Raw genomic sequence first — 19,315 nt, 5'->3', positions numbered from 1 at the left:
GGGGTATTCGAACGTAGGTTAGATAAAAACCTGTGGCTCTGCGTCGCGCGTATGGATTCAGTACCTAGCACTGTATTATTCATTTTTACTCATTTTCCTCGCCTCTCCTCTTAGACTGTCAGCTCTCAGGAGCCCAGGGACTTGTTCGATTCTTGGCTCAGCGCCCGCGCGCCGGGGACGCTCCCCAAACACTCCCGGAATGAATGACTCGATCGTGAGCCCTCGGGGCGGAGGCTGTTAGAATCCCCGCCCGGCGCCCAGCTTTTCGTTCCGCGTGTTCCGCCCGCCGCGCGGCCGGGGAAGGCGTGGGCAGGCCCCGCGGAAACTCTGAGTCCCGGCGGGCCGGGGCGGGGGCCCAGAGGGGGCGCGGCCGGGGGCGCGGGCGCGGAGCCGGCGGCCGAGGGGAGGCGCCACCGCGTGCCGCCGCGCAGGCGCGCAGCCGTCTCCGCGTGAGTGCGCGCAGTGGCGCGCCTGTCCCCGCGCGGGTTCCGTAGCGCGTGTGCAGGCTGACGCAGCTCGCGGGCCCTCCTCCCCCTCTGCCGCGGCGTCGGCCGAGTTTGGAGCGTTTGGGAGGGGGACGAGGGAGCGAGAGTCGAGAGAGGGAGGCGGCGGCGGCGGCGGGGAGGCGGAGGAGCCGGAGGAGGAGGAGGAGCAGGCGCCGCCATGGCCGCCGCTCTCACCGACATGGCCGACCTGGAGGAGCTCTCCCGCCTGAGCCCTCTGCCCCCCGGCAGCCCCGGGCCGGCGGCGCGGGGCCGGGCTGAGCCCCCCGAGGAGGAGGAGGAGGAAGAAGAGGAGGAGGAGGCGGAGGCCGAGGCGGTGGCGGCGCTGCTGCTGAACGGCGGTGGGGGCGGCGGCGGAGTGGGGGGCGGCGAGGCGGAGACGATGTCGGAGCCGAGCCCCGAGAGCGCCAGCCAGGCCGGGGAGGACGACGAGGAGGAGGAGGAAGACGACGAGGAGGAGGAGGACGAGAGCAGCAGCGGCGGGGGCGAGGAGGAGAGCAGCGCCGAGAGCCTGGTGGGCAGCAGCAGCGGCGGGAGCAGCAGCGACGAGACGCGCTCGCTGAGCCCCGGCGCCGCCAGCAGCAGCAGCGGGGATGGGGACGGCAAGGAGGGCCTGGAGGAGCCCAAGGGACCGCGGGGCAGCCAGGGCGGCGGCGGGGGCGGCAGCAGCAGCAGCAGCGTCGTCTCCAGCGGCGGCGACGAGGGCTACGGGACCGGGGGAGGCGGAAGCAGCGCGACCTCCGGGGGCCGGCGAGGCAGCTTGGAGATGTCGTCGGATGGGGAACCCCTGAGCCGCATGGACTCGGAGGACAGGTCAGTGCTCCGAAGCGTTCCTCCGCCTCCCTTCCTCCTCTGGCGCTCCTGGGCCCCTCCGAGGGGGACTTTTCTGCTGAGAGTCCCCCCTGTTCCCCGAATCCTCGGCCCCTCCCCCCTCCCCCCGGCTCTCAACTCGGAAACCTCTCCCTGCCGCCGCGCCCCTCTCGCTGCGGATAGCGGCTTCCAACTCTTCAAAACCCTTTTCCCCCCAACTCTCCTTTCCCCGCCCCCTTTCCCCCTCGGCTCTGCGCTCCGTTCGGACCGAAGGACGGCTCCAACTCGGAAACCATCCCCAAAGTAGGCCCAGAACCTCCGGCGGAGCCGAAGAGGGCCTTGATGTACACACCTCGGTACACAAGGTTAGCTTCCCCGGGCGATGTTGGCGAAGACTTGTCACAACTGTAACTGACAAGTGTTTTCCAACATGGCTGGTCTCGCCTGGATGTAAGAGAACTTCCTTGTTCAGGGAGGGGGACCCCAACCATCACTTTTCTTTTACTTAAAAAAAAAGACTATTCTTTTCTATTTGACTAGCGCTTCCAGAATTCCTCGTATCTTCCTTAACCTGGTCTCCAAAATGATTTTAATAATCTCTCTTTATTTGGTTGGTGGTCAAACTGGGGAGAAAGTTCTCAAACTGTATACATCGTTGTGTAAGAGAATAATGAGTTGGTGTCGTTTAAGGTAATTTTACCGAGCCGAAGAGAGTTGCAGTGGTAACAAAATGCAGTCTTAGGGTACAACATGTTAGTATGCGTTTTAAAATCTGTGTACACTAATGGTTCAACAAGAGCCGTGATTTTAGGTGATAGTATTTAAAGTCCTGTTTTGGCGAGATTTCTGAGGAGATTAGTAGTAGTTTTCTAAAGCTTTTTAGAAAGTGTGGAGACTGACAAAAATGCGCTTCATTTTCTGGGGTCTTTAAGATACTCATTGTTACGGTATGTTTCAGATGTTATTGTCATTTTTCATCTCCAGAAGATTTCATATTTTAACTAATTGGTTGTTAATGTATTTTATTTTGATAGAACAGAACCACGTCATGCGTATTGTACTGCATCTAAAGTATGTTAGCAATTATTTTGACCGTCTGCTAATGTTTGGATGAGCAGTAGAATTTTAACTATCGGTATTGGATTTGAAAGTTTAAGTATTCTAAAGTTCTAGGAATTCTATTGTTAACTGATAAAAAAGGAGCACCTTGGCTTATATTTAGTATTATGAGGAATTCACAGCCCTAAGTATTTTGAAAATACAGCATCAAATTCTATTTGACATTTATTTTAATATCTAAGGAAATGACCTTGAATGGGGTAACATAGACTGCAAACCTTGAAAAAATTGTCCTGAACTATGTATGCAGGATAGGAAGGAGAATGTCTTTAAGAAAATTAAAAGATTGGTGTGAACTGCCTAACGAAGCATGTTATTTGTCGTTTTACTGTATACGCCTTCGTTGGTACCAGTAGATATTTAAAAGTTGACATTAGTTCATACAATTCGGCGTCTTCCACAGTTGTTCCATTTACCTACCATACACACGTACTTGCCTAGTAGCACTGAAGGATTTAAATGTGCCAATCATGTCATTTTCACAACTCTGGTGCAAGACTTAAAAACAGAGAAGAAGCAAGTTAAGTGTCTTACTCAAAACAGTAACTATGGAATGGAAGTGGTGGAGCTGGATCTGAACAAAGGTTCTCAGGTCCCCTGCTAGTTCGACTTCACCAGAGTTAGAATTATTCTCTTTAAATAAGCTACAAGCAGTATGTGCCAGGTTTTTGTTTTTTTCGTTTTTTAAATTTAATGTCTATCTACTATGTCATTTTAGGAGACTGTGAGTAGTTGGTCCAGTAATACTTCAGCAAGTGGAGTTTTGACGTAATTTTTATTAGATACTCACTTGAATAAGTAATTCTTACTCATTTCAGAGTAAGGAGTAAGATACTGGTGCCACAAGTCCAAATAAGGTTAAAATTTGATTAAAAAAAAGCATGCTTGCTTTTCTGGATGCTTAAATATTAGAGACTACAAAATACTATAATCTTTTTCCTATTACAGGGTAATGAATTTATCACGTATGAAAAAACCTTTATTGCTAGTGAAACTGTTTGTGATCTTGATAATATTAACTTTGAAATGCCCCCCTCCTTTGCCTTTCAGTTTCTTTTTTTTTTTTTGAGTTCATAATTCTTATAAATTGATGCAGATTACATCAATCTGTGGATTTTATAGGTTGATTTCATGGTAGGAAGTCTTTATATTTGTAACTGATGGAAGGATATCGTGGTTTTAAAGTGCTTTTTAAAAACAGGAGGCATTCCTGTTGCAAAGATTTTATTATCCTTAGAATTTACTCTTGTTAGAATGTCTATTGAGCTTTCACCTTGAAATAAGATTATACTTTCGAGTTTATGTAACATTCTTTAGAACATGTTGAAATATCTTAAATATTTTTAACTTTAAGTGCTTCTTTTGAAGAAAGAACTAATTGTAAAGATTTGGATATAAAGCTTGTGATCAAGGAGCCAGTTTACAACACATATTTTAAGTGTTGTGAAAGTGATTAACTTATAAAATGATTAAGTCACACAATTCCAAAAACATTGTTTTCCCCAGGAGAAAGTTATTCAAAACCAGCCTTAAGTGTACTGATGTTTATTTTGGTAAGATTAGGAAACCTTAAAGTTGATACACAGTTTACTCTTACTTCCGTTATAAAGATAATGGAATTTTCTTTGGGGAGAATATTTAGCCATGTGAGGCCACTAAAAACTAGCTTTTATTTTACTTTGAATCTAAGCTTAAGTATGTTTTAAAAAGTTACCACCTTTTAAGTTAATTTCAGAGCCTAAGTTGACTTTTAAATAGAATTTTAGAACTTGAAATGCCTCTGAAATTTTTTTTTTAGTGTAAAAGTTAGTTTATATTTTTAGTTGTTTGTCTATATAAGTGAATTGATAATAACAGCCTGTATTTTGTGGTTATTTGTCTCTTTTTTGTATTATGGTTTTTCCTCCCCAGCTAGAATATAAGGTATGACTTATTTTGAAAAAGCCACTTTTATCAGCCTTTCTAGGTAAATTCAGATGTCAAGTGATGGGTCCATATAGGGAAGGGCATTTAGTGTGAAGCTTAATGATCAGCATAGACTGACTACAGGCCCTTACAGTTTTGAGAATTAACATTTGGATTCCCAGCCTTATGGGTTGCAAACTTCAAGGTATAATTAAAATCGTTTTGACACTGGGAAAACAGGGTTATGTTGCCCACTTTCCCAGTAGTATGATTGGGAAGATTTTTTTTCCTAGTATGGAGGCTAAACTTTTAAATTGGATTAATACTAGAAAGCTTCATGCTGAGGTTATCATCAAGATATATTAAGGCTCTGATATGGTTGAGACAATCAAATACTGATAAAAGTATTTTGCTCATACTTCATGGTGGAATTGCTTTTCACTATTTACCTTTCAACTCTGAAGCAGCTGCTCATAGTCTCTCCGGAACCACTTTTAGTTTTGACTAAATTTAGAGAAGAGCTGCTAACAAGTCTCAGTTTTCATTGATTATGTATTGTAATTCTCAGTTAAGGAAGGTATGGCTCTGTGCTAAAAATAAAAAGTAAACAACAATAAAACTACAGCTTTCAGGATTGAACTTATATGGAAAGATTCAAGGGAACCATTTTACTTTTAAGAAACTTTGAGGCTATTTCATTGGGTCAGTTAGGAAATCTTGTGTGTCTGCTAGTTTGTTACCAAGCTTAGATAATTACTATGTGCAGAAAGGACTCCATTGGATATGGTGAGAGAGAGACAAAAAGCTTCTCTCTCATCCATCTTGCATATTGCTCTGAAACTTTTAATTAGCACAAACTTTGATGCCAAACAAAGTTAGCGATTTCACACCTTGACTATTGTGTTAGCTATTTATTGCTGTCTAACAGATATGCTCCAGATTTAGCAACTTAAAGAAACAAACATTTATTATCATGTGGTTTATAAAAGTCAAGAATGGAGCTACTTAGCTGGGTGGTTCTGGCTTAGTCTCCTATTGCAGCGAAAGTGTTGGCCAGCACTGCAGTCATCTGAAGGCTTAACTGAGGCTGGAAACCATCTCACTTATATAGCTTTGGCAGGAGGCCTCAGTTATTCACCAAGTCAGTATCTCTATAAGGCTACTTGTGTGTTCTTAGGACCTAGCAACTAGTTTCCTCAGAGCAAGTCTTCTGAGAGAGAGAGCGCCAAGGATTTTATGACCTAAATGTACCTGCTCACATTTTCTTCATACATCTTCACTTAGCAGATATTTTCCCCACTTTTTTTTTTATTCATACTATGATACAAAATAATTGCTTCAAATTTCTGTTGATGGAGACAGCCTTTCAAAACCCATCAAAATACCACGACAAATTGTTTCCAGGTCTTTTTAAACGATATTAATTTCTTCTTCCTTTTAATGAAAAGGAAATATGCTCTTCCTTTTAATTAAAAGAAAATATGGTCTTTTAATTAAAAGGAAATATGGTATTGCTTTTAGTACCATATTTGTATTTCTTCCTTGCTTTTTCAACCCAGTTTTTGGCTCTGTTCTATATAGATGGAAGAATGTAGAATATTGCAACATGAATAGCCTATAATCAAGAGTCAAAGGATAAGATTCAAATCTTAGTATTGCTAACATCTTTGACCCTTAATTCCTTAACTGTAAGACCAGGTTAGGTTTTCCCATGAAGGTGTTTATTAAGGTTTACATGAATTTCTATTAAGGGACCCTGTCGACTATTCTGAAGAAGACCTCTTATTTGGATGCTTTGCTTCATCCTTTTTGTTGTAACATGGTAGTTTTGAGAGCAGGGACAGTTTAGCTCATTTCCATCTTTGTAGTATCTAACAGTATGTGCTTATGGTGTGTACTTAGTTATTAGAATTAAATACCAGCAGTAGAATTTGTATAAGGAAGACTATGAAGTGAGGGCCAGGAATTGATGCCTTTGGTTGGATTATTGTATTTGGTATAGTGATTTAAGGCCAACTTTTCTCTAGGGGCATACTCTAGTAAGGTCAGTGAGATTGAATGGAAAATTTTATGTGGACGTTTCTCTGAGAAGATGTCAGTAGTTTTTATCAGTCTCAGAAATGTCTGGTCTAAGCTAAGAACTGTCAGTTTAGAAGCAATCCAGAGGTGCCTAATAAATACTTTTTAAATGATTGGAAACTCTGTAAATTTCTGTAAAGAGCATATTTACAAAATAAGTTGATAGAAAAATCCAAAATGGATAGGCACTTGGGGTTTTTTGTTTTTATTTTAACCACTGTTTAGAAGCATTTATAGTAGAAAAATGCCCAACGTTTTATCAAAGGCAGATGGAAAATTTGAAGATAATGAGAGAAGGATAGCGAGAGAAGTGGTTAAAAGTATACTATGAGTCAGAATACTTGGATTTGAATTCTGGTCACTGAAGCTGGGTGACCGTGGGACAGTCATTTAGGTTATTTAACATCTTAATACTACTTCAAGTTTTTTATCTGCAGAAGAGGGACATTAATAGTTCCTTTCCTGTAAGGTGGTTGTGGTGATTACATGTGCAGTATTTGGCACACACTTTACTAAGCATTTATTACGTGATAGGTAGGTATTTAGTCCACAGATGTATGCAGAAGCCCCATTATGTGGGTAATGGGTATTCTAGGTGTTGGGTACACATGGCAGTGACTGAAACAAAGCACTTGACCTCATGGGCGGGGGCACAAACTGTGTTTGAGCCAATTGTAGCTAAGCTAACATTGGTCTCTTGTTGAAGCAGTTTAAGATCTGAAATGCCAAAAAATACTACGCTGTTGTTCAGTTGATCAGTTGTGTCTGACTCTTTGCAACCTCATAGCCTGTAGCCCGCCAGGCTCCTCTCTCCATGGGATTTTCAGGCAAGAAGACTGGAGTGGGTTGCCATTTCCTTCTCTAGGGGATGTTTTCCAGCCAGGGATCAAACCCGCATCTAAGGAGGATTTTCCTTTTTTTCTTTTTTTTTTCCACCACTGAGCCACCTGGGAAGCCACATCTAATTATGTGCAGTTCTCAGTTGCATCAGACTTTTTGCATCCCTTTGGCTCCTCTGTCCTTGGAATATTTCAGGCAAGAATACTGGAGTGGGTTGCCATTTCCTCCTCCAGGAGATCTTCCTGACCCAGGGATGGAACTTGGGTCTTTTCTTGCATTGGCAGGTGCATTCTTTATCATTGAGCCATCTGGGAAGCCCCCAAAAGTACTAAACAAGCTGTTAAATATGTGGCATGTTATCTGTAAATGAATGCTTCAGAAACTTGCAAAAGAATATGCCATATCAAAAGATTTTATTACAAAATCTGCATCTTAATCATTTACTTTAACATATATGGTTGACCTAAAAGGCTTCTTAATGCCTTTCATTTTTAATAGTTTTTGGTATGTAACACTGCTGATGTAATACTAAAGGGTTTTGGGATTTGTTTTCTAGTAATGGTGATGGGTTTGCAATTAATTTTACCACAGGTTGAGTTCATTTTTGTGACCGATAGTATACATTTGTGGAAATAATAATGACATTGACCTTAGAACTAACTGAACAGTTTTGGGCATGGATAGGAGCTCAGGTGGATGTTTGGATGTTTAAAAAATCTTTGTTGAGCAGTGAATGATGGTTGGCATTGAACCCTGTTTAGTGATACGAAATATATATGTGTTGTCTTACCATTTGGTTAGTTTTTAAGGAGACTAAAAAGACAATTCCATCATTTTCTAGTTTTTCTGTAAATTGTGACCCGGTATATTAAAGTTAAAGCTGTAGAGGACTTCCCTGGTGGTACAGTGGTTAAGAATCTGCCTGCCAGTGCAGGGAACAAGGGTTTGATACCTGGTCTGGGAAGATACCACATGCTGCGGAGCAACTAAGCTCATTCGCCACAAGGAACAGTAGCTTCTGCTCGCTGCAACTAGAGAAAGCCCTTGCGCAGCAAGAGACCCAGGGCAACCAAAAATAAAACGATGATTTTTAAAAGAAAAAAGCCGGTACTGTAGAGTATTACAGTCGATAACTAAAGTTTTGATGAGAGAAACGGACTGGATTTTAGGGTTAGTTGAGTAGTTGAGTGATGAAAATTTCTAGAAAGCTTAAATGAAACATAGGAAGGAAAGAGCCTAGCATATTCAGGAAACTTCCTGCTGAGAGAAGAGGTTCTACATTGAAAACTGGGAAATAATTAATGGGAAAAGTGTGGCCCTTTGTGCCAACACAGGTGTGCCCATCTTTCTCACTGTAGGTTGGTGAATTGGTTTCTTTGGCTCTCCCCGACTTCTGTTTTTGTAACTCCCAATCATGATCAGGTTTTCCCTTGAACATTTGCTCAAGCAGCCTCTCCATGATTCTTTGTTAGACACACAGTGCTAGCACTTCAAGTTCTGCCTTGCCTTTATCACAATTTGAGTGATGATTTACTGCTCGTCGCTCTTGGGAGACTGTGTGCTGCTTGAGAATGGGAACCGCGTCTGTTTTGATTATTGCTCTATCTGCATTACCTGGCACAGTGCCTAATGCTTATTTTAGGTATTTTAAAATGTATTTTGAACGAATGATGAAACTTTGTGTTACAGGAAAATTAATCACACGTGGCAAAGGTAGAGAAAGAAAGCTTGGGAGCTGGGAGACCAATTAGGAGGTAGAAGGAATAGTACAGGTGTGAAGTGAAGAGACTTTGAGCGGGGGTCAAGTTGGGGAAAAAGTCACACTTGGGAAATTGACTTAAAGGAAAGAAAAGCTAATCTCTGGAGTGATGAATAAGAGAAATAGTGTTACTATTTCTGAGTAAAAAGTTTTTTCCTTGAGGATTTTATTGGAACAATACCTTACTGTATTTTTGTAGACGTGTCTATCACTGAAACAATGAAAGGAACATTGGGTAGTGAAAGAGCATGAACCCGTTAAGTCAGAAAGCCTTGGTCTTATAATTTATCTTCTCAGAAGTTGTTTCCTTAGCTTTCAAAACAGGAGACATACCTTAGTGTTATGATTAAGTGAGATGGAGTATGTAAAGGGCCTAGGGCTGTGATTAATTCATATTGTCAATTACCCTCCCATTTCTCATGTGTAAAATGCGGAAAGAATACTCTAGTGAGAATAATCAGTATTGTAGCTCTGGCGTTACTAGAGACTGTCTGCAGGAAATCTGGCAGTGGATTTCGTTTCTCTGAACTTCAGTTTGACTCTCTCTCTTGGAAGTGAGGGTTTTGGACTAAACAATAAAAAGTGGTTTGGAACTCATATGATTTGGCAAGTGCTCTAAATGGAAGTCAGGAGATAAACATAGTAACTCCTATCTTGATTAGGACTTACCTTGAACAATTTCTTAGGCAGACTATCCCCAATACTCTGTTAGACTCATTGTCCATTTCAAATTCTGCATTAGCCCTGTCACAATTGGAGTATTTACTGTTCATCTCTTGTTAGAATGTGTGCTGAGAATAGGAAACTGTTAATATATCCTCAGTGTGTCTGTATTTCCTGTCCTTTAGATAAACCCAGAATATTGTAGGTTGTGTCTTTGCTATTTCCAAGATCTCAAAGATACTTCAGGTTCTTCTGGGTTCAAAAGTCACTGTAATTCTAATTCATATTTATGATGTTGTTTTGAAGTATCCATTTGTGTTTGTCTTCTGTAGGCTATAATATTTTAAAATCAGGTCCTATTTATCTTTATACTTCCAGCACTTAGCTATACTACACTGACATGTTACACTCTCTGTGTAAAGTAACTCATGAATTGAATTCAGCTGATTGTGGATGATGATTAGTTGCTAAGCCGTTTCCGACTCTGACCCCATGGACTGTAGCCTGCCGGGTTGCTTTGTCCACAGGGTTTCCCAGGCAAGAATACTGGAGTGGGTTGCCATTTCCTTCTTCAAGGGAGCTTCCCCACCCAGGGATCGAACCTGTGTCTCTGAAGGTGGATTCTTTACTGCTGAGCCAGTAGGGAAGCCCAACCGTGGGTGTAGATATTTCTTCTTTCTTGCTGTCATTTGTGTGGCTGCAGGAAACGAGGAGAAGAACCATCCTGTGCCTTAGGTCTTCCCCTAGTTCCTTTTAATCAAGTCAGTTCCGTCACTCAGTCATGTTCGACTCTTTGTGACCCCATGGACTGCAGCACTCAGGCCAGACTTCCCTGTCCATCACCAACTCCTAGAGCTTGCTCAAACTCATGTCCATCGAGTCAGTGATGCCATCCAACCATCTCATCCTCTTGTCCCCTTCTCCTCCTGTCTTCAATCTTTCCAGAATCAGGTCCTTTTCCAAAGAGTTGGCTCTTCGCATCAGGTGGCCAAAGTATCGGAGCTTCGGCATCAGTCCTTCCAATGAATATTCAGTTCCTTTTAATAGCATAAGCAGAAACAGTATTTGAAAAAAGTTGTGATTATTTAAATAGTTTTAAAAAGCAGGATTCCCAAACTTACATTTTCTCAGGAGAAAAAAAATAGATCGACACACTGTTTTAGAAGAAAACCACTATTGATTGTCTAGTTTGCTTAAGAATCTGAGGCTTGAGCTTATTGAAAGGATTTGATGAAGTTCACTGCATCCACATAGTTCACTGAAGCTGTGATTAAGTTCATAGCTTCCCTGGTGGCTGTCTGGGTCAGGAAGATCCCCTGGAGAAGGAAATGGCAACCCACTCCAGTACTCTTGCCTGGAAAATTCCATGGACCAAGGAGCCTGGTAGGCTACAGTCCATGGGGTCACAAAGAGTCGGAGACGACTGAGCAGCTTCACTTTCTTTCTTTCATAACTGCATCCACATAACCAGTGAGGTGAGAAAGTACACACAGACTGTATCCTGCCCAAAGTCACACAGCCCCTGCAGAAGGCTGGCGGTCCTGGCTCTGGGTGGGGTCTTAGCTGTTACACTGCCGGTAGGACTGTTTTAACAGCTTTGACCAGGGAAACTTAACTAAAATGTATTGGCTGTTTTAATATTCATCCTGTCTTTTTTGCAGAGTGTCTTCTGTGCTTGAGCTCATTTACATTTCTGGGCTTTAGTCTCTGTTTGTAATTGTGTAGTTAGACTAGATTCCTTTTAAGACAATGAAATACAGGAGTTAATTTTTTTGAAGTATTGTAGTTACTCAGTTTTTAGGGGAATAGTGTCTTTATTGACATTTTTTCTTTAATTGTAACATTTTTCAAAGTCCTTGACTTGTTTTCTGGTTTTGATTTATATTTCGAGTTTCTAGAAAGATAAAATATAAAACCAATTAGAGAAAACAAAGATTTTAGATGGGTATTAGTATTTCTTAGTAAATACACTTACTAGTTCATTTCTTTCTTTACTTTTATTAACATTTCTCTTTTATGTAGTTATTATTTATTTATGCCTGTGCTGGCTCTTCTCTGGTTGAGGCGGGCAGTGGCTGCTCCGTAGTTGCGGTGCACAGCTTCTCATTGCGGTGGCTCCAGTAGTTGGGGCACGTGGGCTCGGTGGTTGCAGCATGTAGGCTTAGGAGCACAGGCTCGGTTGTGTGGTGCAGGGGCTTAGCTGCTCCTCGGTGTGTGGGATCTTCCCAGACCAGGGATCAAACCCATGCCTCCTGCTTTGGCCAGTGGATTGTTTATTACTCAGCCACCAGGGAAGCCCACTAACTAGCTCATTTCTAAGTTATAAAATGTTTGTCATTCCTTTTATAAATACTTGTTAAAGTACTGAGGGTCGGATGAATGAGCAGTAGGCTTTTTAGTGATTAAAATTGCTGTGAGCAGTCATTCAAACATGTCTTTTGAGGTGTTGGATTCTACTGTAGTCGTTCTTAGGCTGAAGTCATCTGATAAAATCATTTTCATGATTTAACACTTAAACACAAAATGAATATGTGATTGCCTCTGTATAAAGTGAGTATTGTTTTTCATAGCAGATTTTTATATCATTGTGTATAGATAGTTTTTTGGAAACCTTTTTAAGAAGGTAAAAGATAACTCAGTGTAATTTTACTGAAGTAGAAATGTTTCTAATATTACAGTTTTTCTGAAGATAATTGCTTGCTGACGTCTTAAGCTGGGTGAGAAGCGTGGGTGGAGTAATCTTACAGGGCAGTAGACTGGAGGTGAGAAGCAGCTGGGCATAATGTGCACCGTGCATGGAGGGGATGCAAGACGCCATGCCTTGTTTTCCATGAGCTATATTTCATCATCGTTGCATAAAGTCCCTTTTGGCCAATTTGGTGAATACTGCTGGATCTTGGGGAAAAATCTTTTGTCTTTATTCAGAGAAATAATTGTGGGGATAGAGAGTAGTCTTTTTCTTGATTAGAAAAATCCATTTAGCTTTTTAAATTACAGTGATAATAGCTTGTAATTACAGTAATAATAGTAATAATAATATCTTGGTGTTGGCCAATGATTTTGTGTGCCTCTAATTAATTTTTATGATTAACTCAGTGTGACAAAGCCATATATTTTACTTGCCTTAGAACGCCTACTTAAATTTATCACTAAAATGTGAGCATTTCCCTTGTGCAAGGCACCAGCCAGGTTTAGGAGTTCAACCTGAATAAGAGGTTTATAGGTGACTGACTCATTGTATACATACAGATCAACTGGATCTTCCATCTTAGATGAGTAGGAAAGACCTTAGGGAAGTTTGACCTGAGCATATATAGCATTAAAATAAAAACAAGGCACTTACCTTTACTTTTTTCCCCCTACTTGCTTCTGAGTTTAAAGCTCTGAAAGCCTACAGGACCATGGCAGTTTGGAAGGCAAAACCAAGCAGTCTTAGAGAAATTAGATGTGGTCTAAATTCCTTAATTCTGGTTAAGACTAATCTCAAAACTTACTGTTTGTTTTTCATATGTGAAAACTAAAGTGACCGCTCGCTTCCTTGTCCCTGAAGCAAGTATTTTGGAGTTAAATTTTACACTGATATTGTTAGGTTCATGATCTGGTTCCGTGGGCTACGATCTAAATTTGGGACAAGTTCTATGTGAGAATAGTGTTGCTTTCTATGACTGACCTTGAGTTTATGAAACTAATTGACTTGTAGAAATCAAATTTAATACATCATCTTGTTAGTAAAACCATCTGTTCAAGCGAGGCAAATTACGTGTAGATGTTAAATATCTTCTGTGTGTATGTATGCATTGTAGATACAAAAGCAAAGAAATAGTTTCCTATGAGTACACACCAGCTGAAACTCTGTCGCCTTATCGTGATGTGTAATATAGGCAACATTTTCAGTATTTCTAAAAGCAGTAATTGACACATTTGTCCTTCATATAAATGCGACAGATTGTTTGGCATTAGTGCTCTGGACAAGTCACATAATTTTTGTGTCCCTTTTATCTGCTCAGTCTTTTTGCTCAGCCTCTTTTATCTGTAAGATGAGGCTACTCATACTTGAATATTAGTAAATAGTGATTCCCTCATGTGGCTGTTGTAAGCATTACATGAGTTAATACGCCTCAGGCATTGTTCCAGTTACTAGGGCTGCATGACAAGCAGCCCCAGCGTTTAGTGGTTTTAAAACATTACTTTGCTTACAAATACCCTGTCTGAGCAGGGCTTGACATGATTAGATCATTCCTGCTCCGCTTGGTGTCAGCTTGGAGGAACATAGAGTCTGCGGACACCAGTCGCCAGAAAACTCGCTCACGAAGCTGTCCCATGTGTGGGGCCTGGACCCAGAAGGCTCAGACAGCTGGAGCTGGAACAGCCGGGGCTCTGGCATCTCTAGCCCTGTGTACTTTCTTCCTGGGATCTCTTTAGCATAGTGGCTTCAGGAGAGCCAGGCTTCTCTACTGGGTGAGTGAGTGTGGTTCAGGGCTCCCACGCTGTGTCCCAAGAGCTAGACTGCCTTTGATGGCCCAGCCTAGGAAGTTCTGCAGTGTCACTTCTGCAAGAGTGGTAGGCTTGCTGAGATGAAGAGGAGGCAGGCTAGACACCCCTCCCCTCAGTCCCCCATTTCTTGATGCCATGTTGTAAGAAGAGGATGCGGGAAGCTGCGAGCATGGGGTGGACATCTCGGAAAATACAGTCTGACACAGTGCACAGAAAAGTGCAGGGCATGCAGCCAGCAAGGCAGGGCATATGGTAGTCCTCGTTCACTGTTGTGGGCAAGAGTGGGGAGTCGCCTAAAAATAGCAGAGCCTCCCTTTTGTGAGACAAATTTTGATATAGTAAGTTTCATAATCTCCTTTTTCCTTAGGATAAAGTCATAAAATGTAATCGGCAGAGGCAGTTCATAGTTTTCTTGAAATACCTATTTCTTTTAACTGGTTCAGTTTTAGCTTTTAATTTCTGTCAATTCCTGGAATAAAGAGCAGGGCACAAAATGAGAGTCTCTTCCAACAAAAGGAGGTGAGGGGTGGTATTAATAACTGAAGTAAAGATATGTAAGGTCTTAAAGTTGTGTAATATCAGGCATACAACTTCAGACTTTTCAAAAATACAGGATTGTCATTGATTGACGAGCAACTGGAACAGTTTGACATCAATATGGACTTACCATCCCCTCCACATGTGTCTTAGTTTGCCTAAAACAGAAAATATGGTCTTTGTTTTAATTAAATTAATTAAAATAAATTTATTTGAATTAAAAATAAAATATCTTAAATATTTTGTACTGTTGAATTTTAATTTTTAATAATTTGATTACAGGTATGGGGGAGACAGTCATCTTTGTAGTAGTGAGTGGCAGTTTTATTATGGATGAAAGGAGCATGCATCATCTTTTAACTAAATACTAGTTTACCTTGTTATATGATTAGATAAGGAATTCCCTGTGTGTAGTTAACATTTACCTACAACATTTACCTACAATTTGATAAGTACTTTGAAAGCTAATTTCTACCCAAAGTTTATTACCAATAACAAAATTAAACAAGGTTTATAATTTTTGTCCCTGTTTAAGTGTTCCTTAGAGTAATTGAATTTTTGTCTTAACTCATCACTTTCTTCAGTCCATATAGGGAACAATATTTCATTCTTAGTGAAGTACATTTATAGAATAAAAGTTAAAATTACAGAATATTTCTTTTGAAGTAATTCAGATACAATGAGCTGAAGACATCTTAAAGATTATGTATTTTCACTTATAGAACAAAAATAAAACAGCCTTGATCCTTAGAGATTAAAGGGGGTTCTTTTGTGTAACTTCCATGAGTAACTTCCAAATCTTGAAGAAAGTGGCTGGATGCCTTGATCATTCTGTTTTCCTCCTCCATTTTTTAAAGTTTATAACACTCGATCTGTATATAATAGAGCTCAGTGGTTTTTAACCTTTTTATAAAAGTTAGTAGTTTGGCAGTTTTGAGGTCTGTTGTTACAGATTTTTATCTGGAACCCCAATGCATAAGATACATTAAAATGGTGTTTTGTTACTATTTGTAAGTTCAAAAATTTGACAATTTGTCAAGTCAATTAAATCAGGAAAGTTTTTTGAGATGAACTTAAATTTCATGTTAGGTTTGTGGGTGATACAAGTTGATGTCAGTCTTTAGCATCCAGTTTTTTCCTTACTCTGTTTGGGCTGCATAGCTGTGAAAATGTGACTTGTGGACAAGAACACTTTGTCTTTAGCCTGCATTTACACTTTAATTCTCCTGGCAGAGAGCTGTGACGGGGAATTGCCAGTAGGGAAATCTTGTTTGGAAGACGCCATGAGTTAGTGGTTGGTCATAATAGTGTTTACTTCATATCACAAATACAACAGTGATCAGAATCTTAAATTTAAACAATAAAGAATATTGTTTCATGACAGCTCTTTGATTTGTTAGCAGCCACCTGGCCAGTCCTCTAGCAGAAGAGAGCATTCAGCAAGTAATTGAGTCTTGGGGAGACATTTAATTGGGTAAAGCATAAAGTGTATGATTCACAGACCTAACTTTTTATCAGAGTGGACAAGTGGAGACCTAAGTTAGGGTTGGAGAAGCACCAGTGCAGAGCTGCAGCTTTGCTAATCAATGTTATAGGAGATTCTGAAATTCCTATATTTTAGTTTTTTGAGAAGAATAAAATACATTTGATTTCATGTTATACATTTACATATCATGTTATACATTTGCTATGTATATCAAGTGTGTGTGTATATATGTACATAATCATAATGACACCTCATCCTCAACCCTCTTGTAAAGTTACACATTTCAGTAGCCTAGAAAAAGGAGAAGGACCCAGATTTAATAAGGAAAATTCATACCCCAGATGAGTTTCCTCACAGATAAGTGGAAAGAAGACTGTAGATAAGACTGCCCCCATCCATGTGACCTCAAAATGAATTTCAGATTCAGCAGTTAACCCTAGAATAAAATCAGGATATTCCAGGTCAGAAACATACTCTTTCCAAGCTATTTCAGAGAGACCTTGAAACTTTGCTTTAAATACAGTCTGGATCAGTGGTTCTCAAACATTTTGCTCTTAAGGACCGCTTTGCTTTCTTAAGTATGGAGAAATACAAATTAGATATCTCAGTAAAGCTGTTAAAAAAGTTATTGAAGAAACCAAAGAGCTTGTTTATGTAGAGTACAGTTACCACTATTACAGGGTCAAAAATCAAAACTGAGAACATTAAAAACATTTGTTAATTTTAAAATAAGCCAATTAAAAGTAATTTTTTAAAATAAAAAACTACTTTTCAGTTAAAAAAATAGAAGAGTGACACTGTTTTATGCTTAATGTCTGCTGATGCTAAGTCACTTCAGTTGTGTCCAACTCTTTGTGACCCCATAGATGGCAGCCCACCAGGCTCCCCCATCCCTGGGATTCTCCAGGGCAAGAACACTGGAGTGGGTTGCCATTTCCTTCTCCAGTGCATGAAAGTGAAAAGTGAGAGTGAAGTCGCTCAGTCATGTCCGACTCTTAGTGACCCCATGGACTGCAGCCCACCAGGCTCCTCCGTCCATGGCATTTTTCAGGCAAGAGTACTGGAGGCTTAATGTCTGGCTGAACAACTATTTCTCATGTCTGCTTCTGCATTCAGCCTGATGCAGTGAAGTGATTTGGTTGAGCCATATGAAGAAAATCTGGCTTCATGCAGATATTTAGTTGGAAAAAGAAGTATTTTAATATACTTTTTAAGTTAATTGTGTGGCAATTTGATAATTTGCCAGAACTTAACAGTTCGTTTGTTTTTTAAGAGACTGTTTGCAGTGTAGAATCTGAAACCATGTCAACAAACTTCTTTACTCTGTCACTTTAAGACCACTGTCTCATCCTTCTCCATAATGATAAGGTAGCATCCTTGTATTACTTCCTCTGCTCTTGTATCTTGGCATTTAGCAAGCTGATCTTCTCAGTATTGACAGCCCTATTGGCAGTGGTCATGTCTGCCAAACATGTTTTGCTTGGAAGTAGTTTGAGTTATCAAAGAAGAGGCTATTCTTTTTTTTTTTTTGAAGAGGCTATTCTTATATGTAAGTGTGAGTTGGCCCTTGAATTTCCAAAGGAAACCATTTTCATAAAATCCATGTAGTTGGTTACTCTAAATGTTAGTCTGATCTGCTAGATAGTTTCTTAACAGGGCCCACGGGAAAAAAAAGGAAACAGGGAATGTTGTTATGTTAAAAATAGCTTGTAGAAGTGAAGTGAAAGTTGCCCAGTCGTGTCCCGACTCTTTGCAACCCTGAACTGTAGCTCACCAGGCTCCTCTTTCCATGGGGATTCTTCAGGCAAGAATATTGGGGTAGGTTGCCATGCCCTCCTCCAGCTTATCTTCCCAACCCAGGGATCGAACCCAGGTCTCCATATTGCAGGCAGATTCTTTACCATCTGAGCCACCAGGGCAGCCCCAAAATGGCTTATGCCCTTCCCTAAATATTGCATAGGAATCTTTAGTAATGCGTGTGTGTTTTAACTTAAGGATTTTTGCTTGTCATGGTGTATGTGTGTTTGCTTTAGCTTACTATTCTACAGTAAGAGACAATTCCTTAGTTGGGTCAGTCTCAGTTGGGTAATAATAATGAAAGAGATCTTTTAGAGTCTTGCTACTTAAAATGTTGTAGCAGCATCATCAACAAGTAAGCTCTTGTTAAAAACACAGTATGTCAGGTCTTACCCCAAATCCACTGAATCAGACTCTGCAGTTAATAAGACCACAGATGTTCATATACATATTAGTTTGAAAAGCACTGCTTTAAGTTACTGAAACTTATCTGAATAGACTGAGTGCTTTTTCTGGCTCAGATTTTCTTCCATATCCCAGGCTGCTTTTGTTCACATCTTATAGAGTCAGTAAGTGTTCATTGGGAAGGAGAACTGACAATGAAAGATTTTAATATATGCTTGAACTTAGACATAAGATTGGGTGGAAGTGGTCAGTTTTTAGTTCTGATCATATTGTTATACTATAGGAAGAAGGACACTGCTTTCTGTGAAATCTGTATCTATCCTGTCAAGATTATAAATTACTTAGAATTTGTCTCCTTTGCTCTCCTGTATGAAAACTGTTGTCTTTACCAATCTTAAGACTGGAGGGAACCACTGATTCTGGCGTGAATCTGGGACCAAAAGAGAGCCTGGAGATTTAGGATTGGACTCTTTCTAGCAGTTGGAGGTGCCAAACAGGGGTCATGTGGCAGGACTCCACTTTGTCCTGCTGGGCAACGGGAGGCTTTGTGGGGATGCCGCCCAAATGTAGACTGTCTCTCGATCTTTCAGGGCAGAGAACGTGCGCCTTACCTCCTGCACTCTTGCATTTGCCAGTGGTAGGCAGAGTTCATGGGCTTTAATACCTGCAATATGCTCTCCTTTCATGAGCATCTGTATCCACATGAAGTACTGGTTTTCAAGTGAGTAATATTGCATGTGAGCAATATTTCACTATTGCTTAGTGTTCATGGCTATTTGGACTCAGAAGGCTCTCCTTCTGGGGTGAAGTTCATAAGCAAAACATGGTAGGCACTGCGTAGATGGACACTATTGCTAGTTGAATTTAGCGCAAGGGTGTGAGTCTCTTGACGTTGCTCTACTCTGTTCAATTTAAAGC

The 19,315-nt window shown here is 40.8% G+C and overlaps 1 protein-coding gene across 3 annotated transcripts in view; it reads left to right on the top strand.

The window, feature by feature from the left end:
• The first annotated feature begins 366 nt into the window (after positions 1-366).
• AEBP2 (AE binding protein 2) overlaps positions 367-19,315 on the top strand; it is a 65,919-nt gene continuing 46,970 nt past the window's right edge. For 2 of the 3 annotated variants that reach the window (XM_069585593.1, XM_069585594.1), the window contains exon 1: positions 367-1,316. In XM_069585593.1, the coding sequence (XP_069441694.1) occupies positions 664-1,316 (653 nt within the window). In that variant the 5' untranslated portion in view covers positions 367-663. Of the gene's footprint in view, positions 1,317-1,592; positions 1,679-19,315 lie in introns of those variants that run through there. The other variant, XM_069585595.1, reaches the window with a different exon arrangement.

Source organism: Ovis canadensis, chromosome 3 (genome assembly GCF_042477335.2).
Source record: "Ovis canadensis isolate MfBH-ARS-UI-01 breed Bighorn chromosome 3, ARS-UI_OviCan_v2, whole genome shotgun sequence".
Classification (NCBI taxonomy): Eukaryota; Metazoa; Chordata; class Mammalia; order Artiodactyla; family Bovidae; genus Ovis; species Ovis canadensis.
This window is presented reverse-complemented; position numbering and strand designations above follow the sequence as displayed.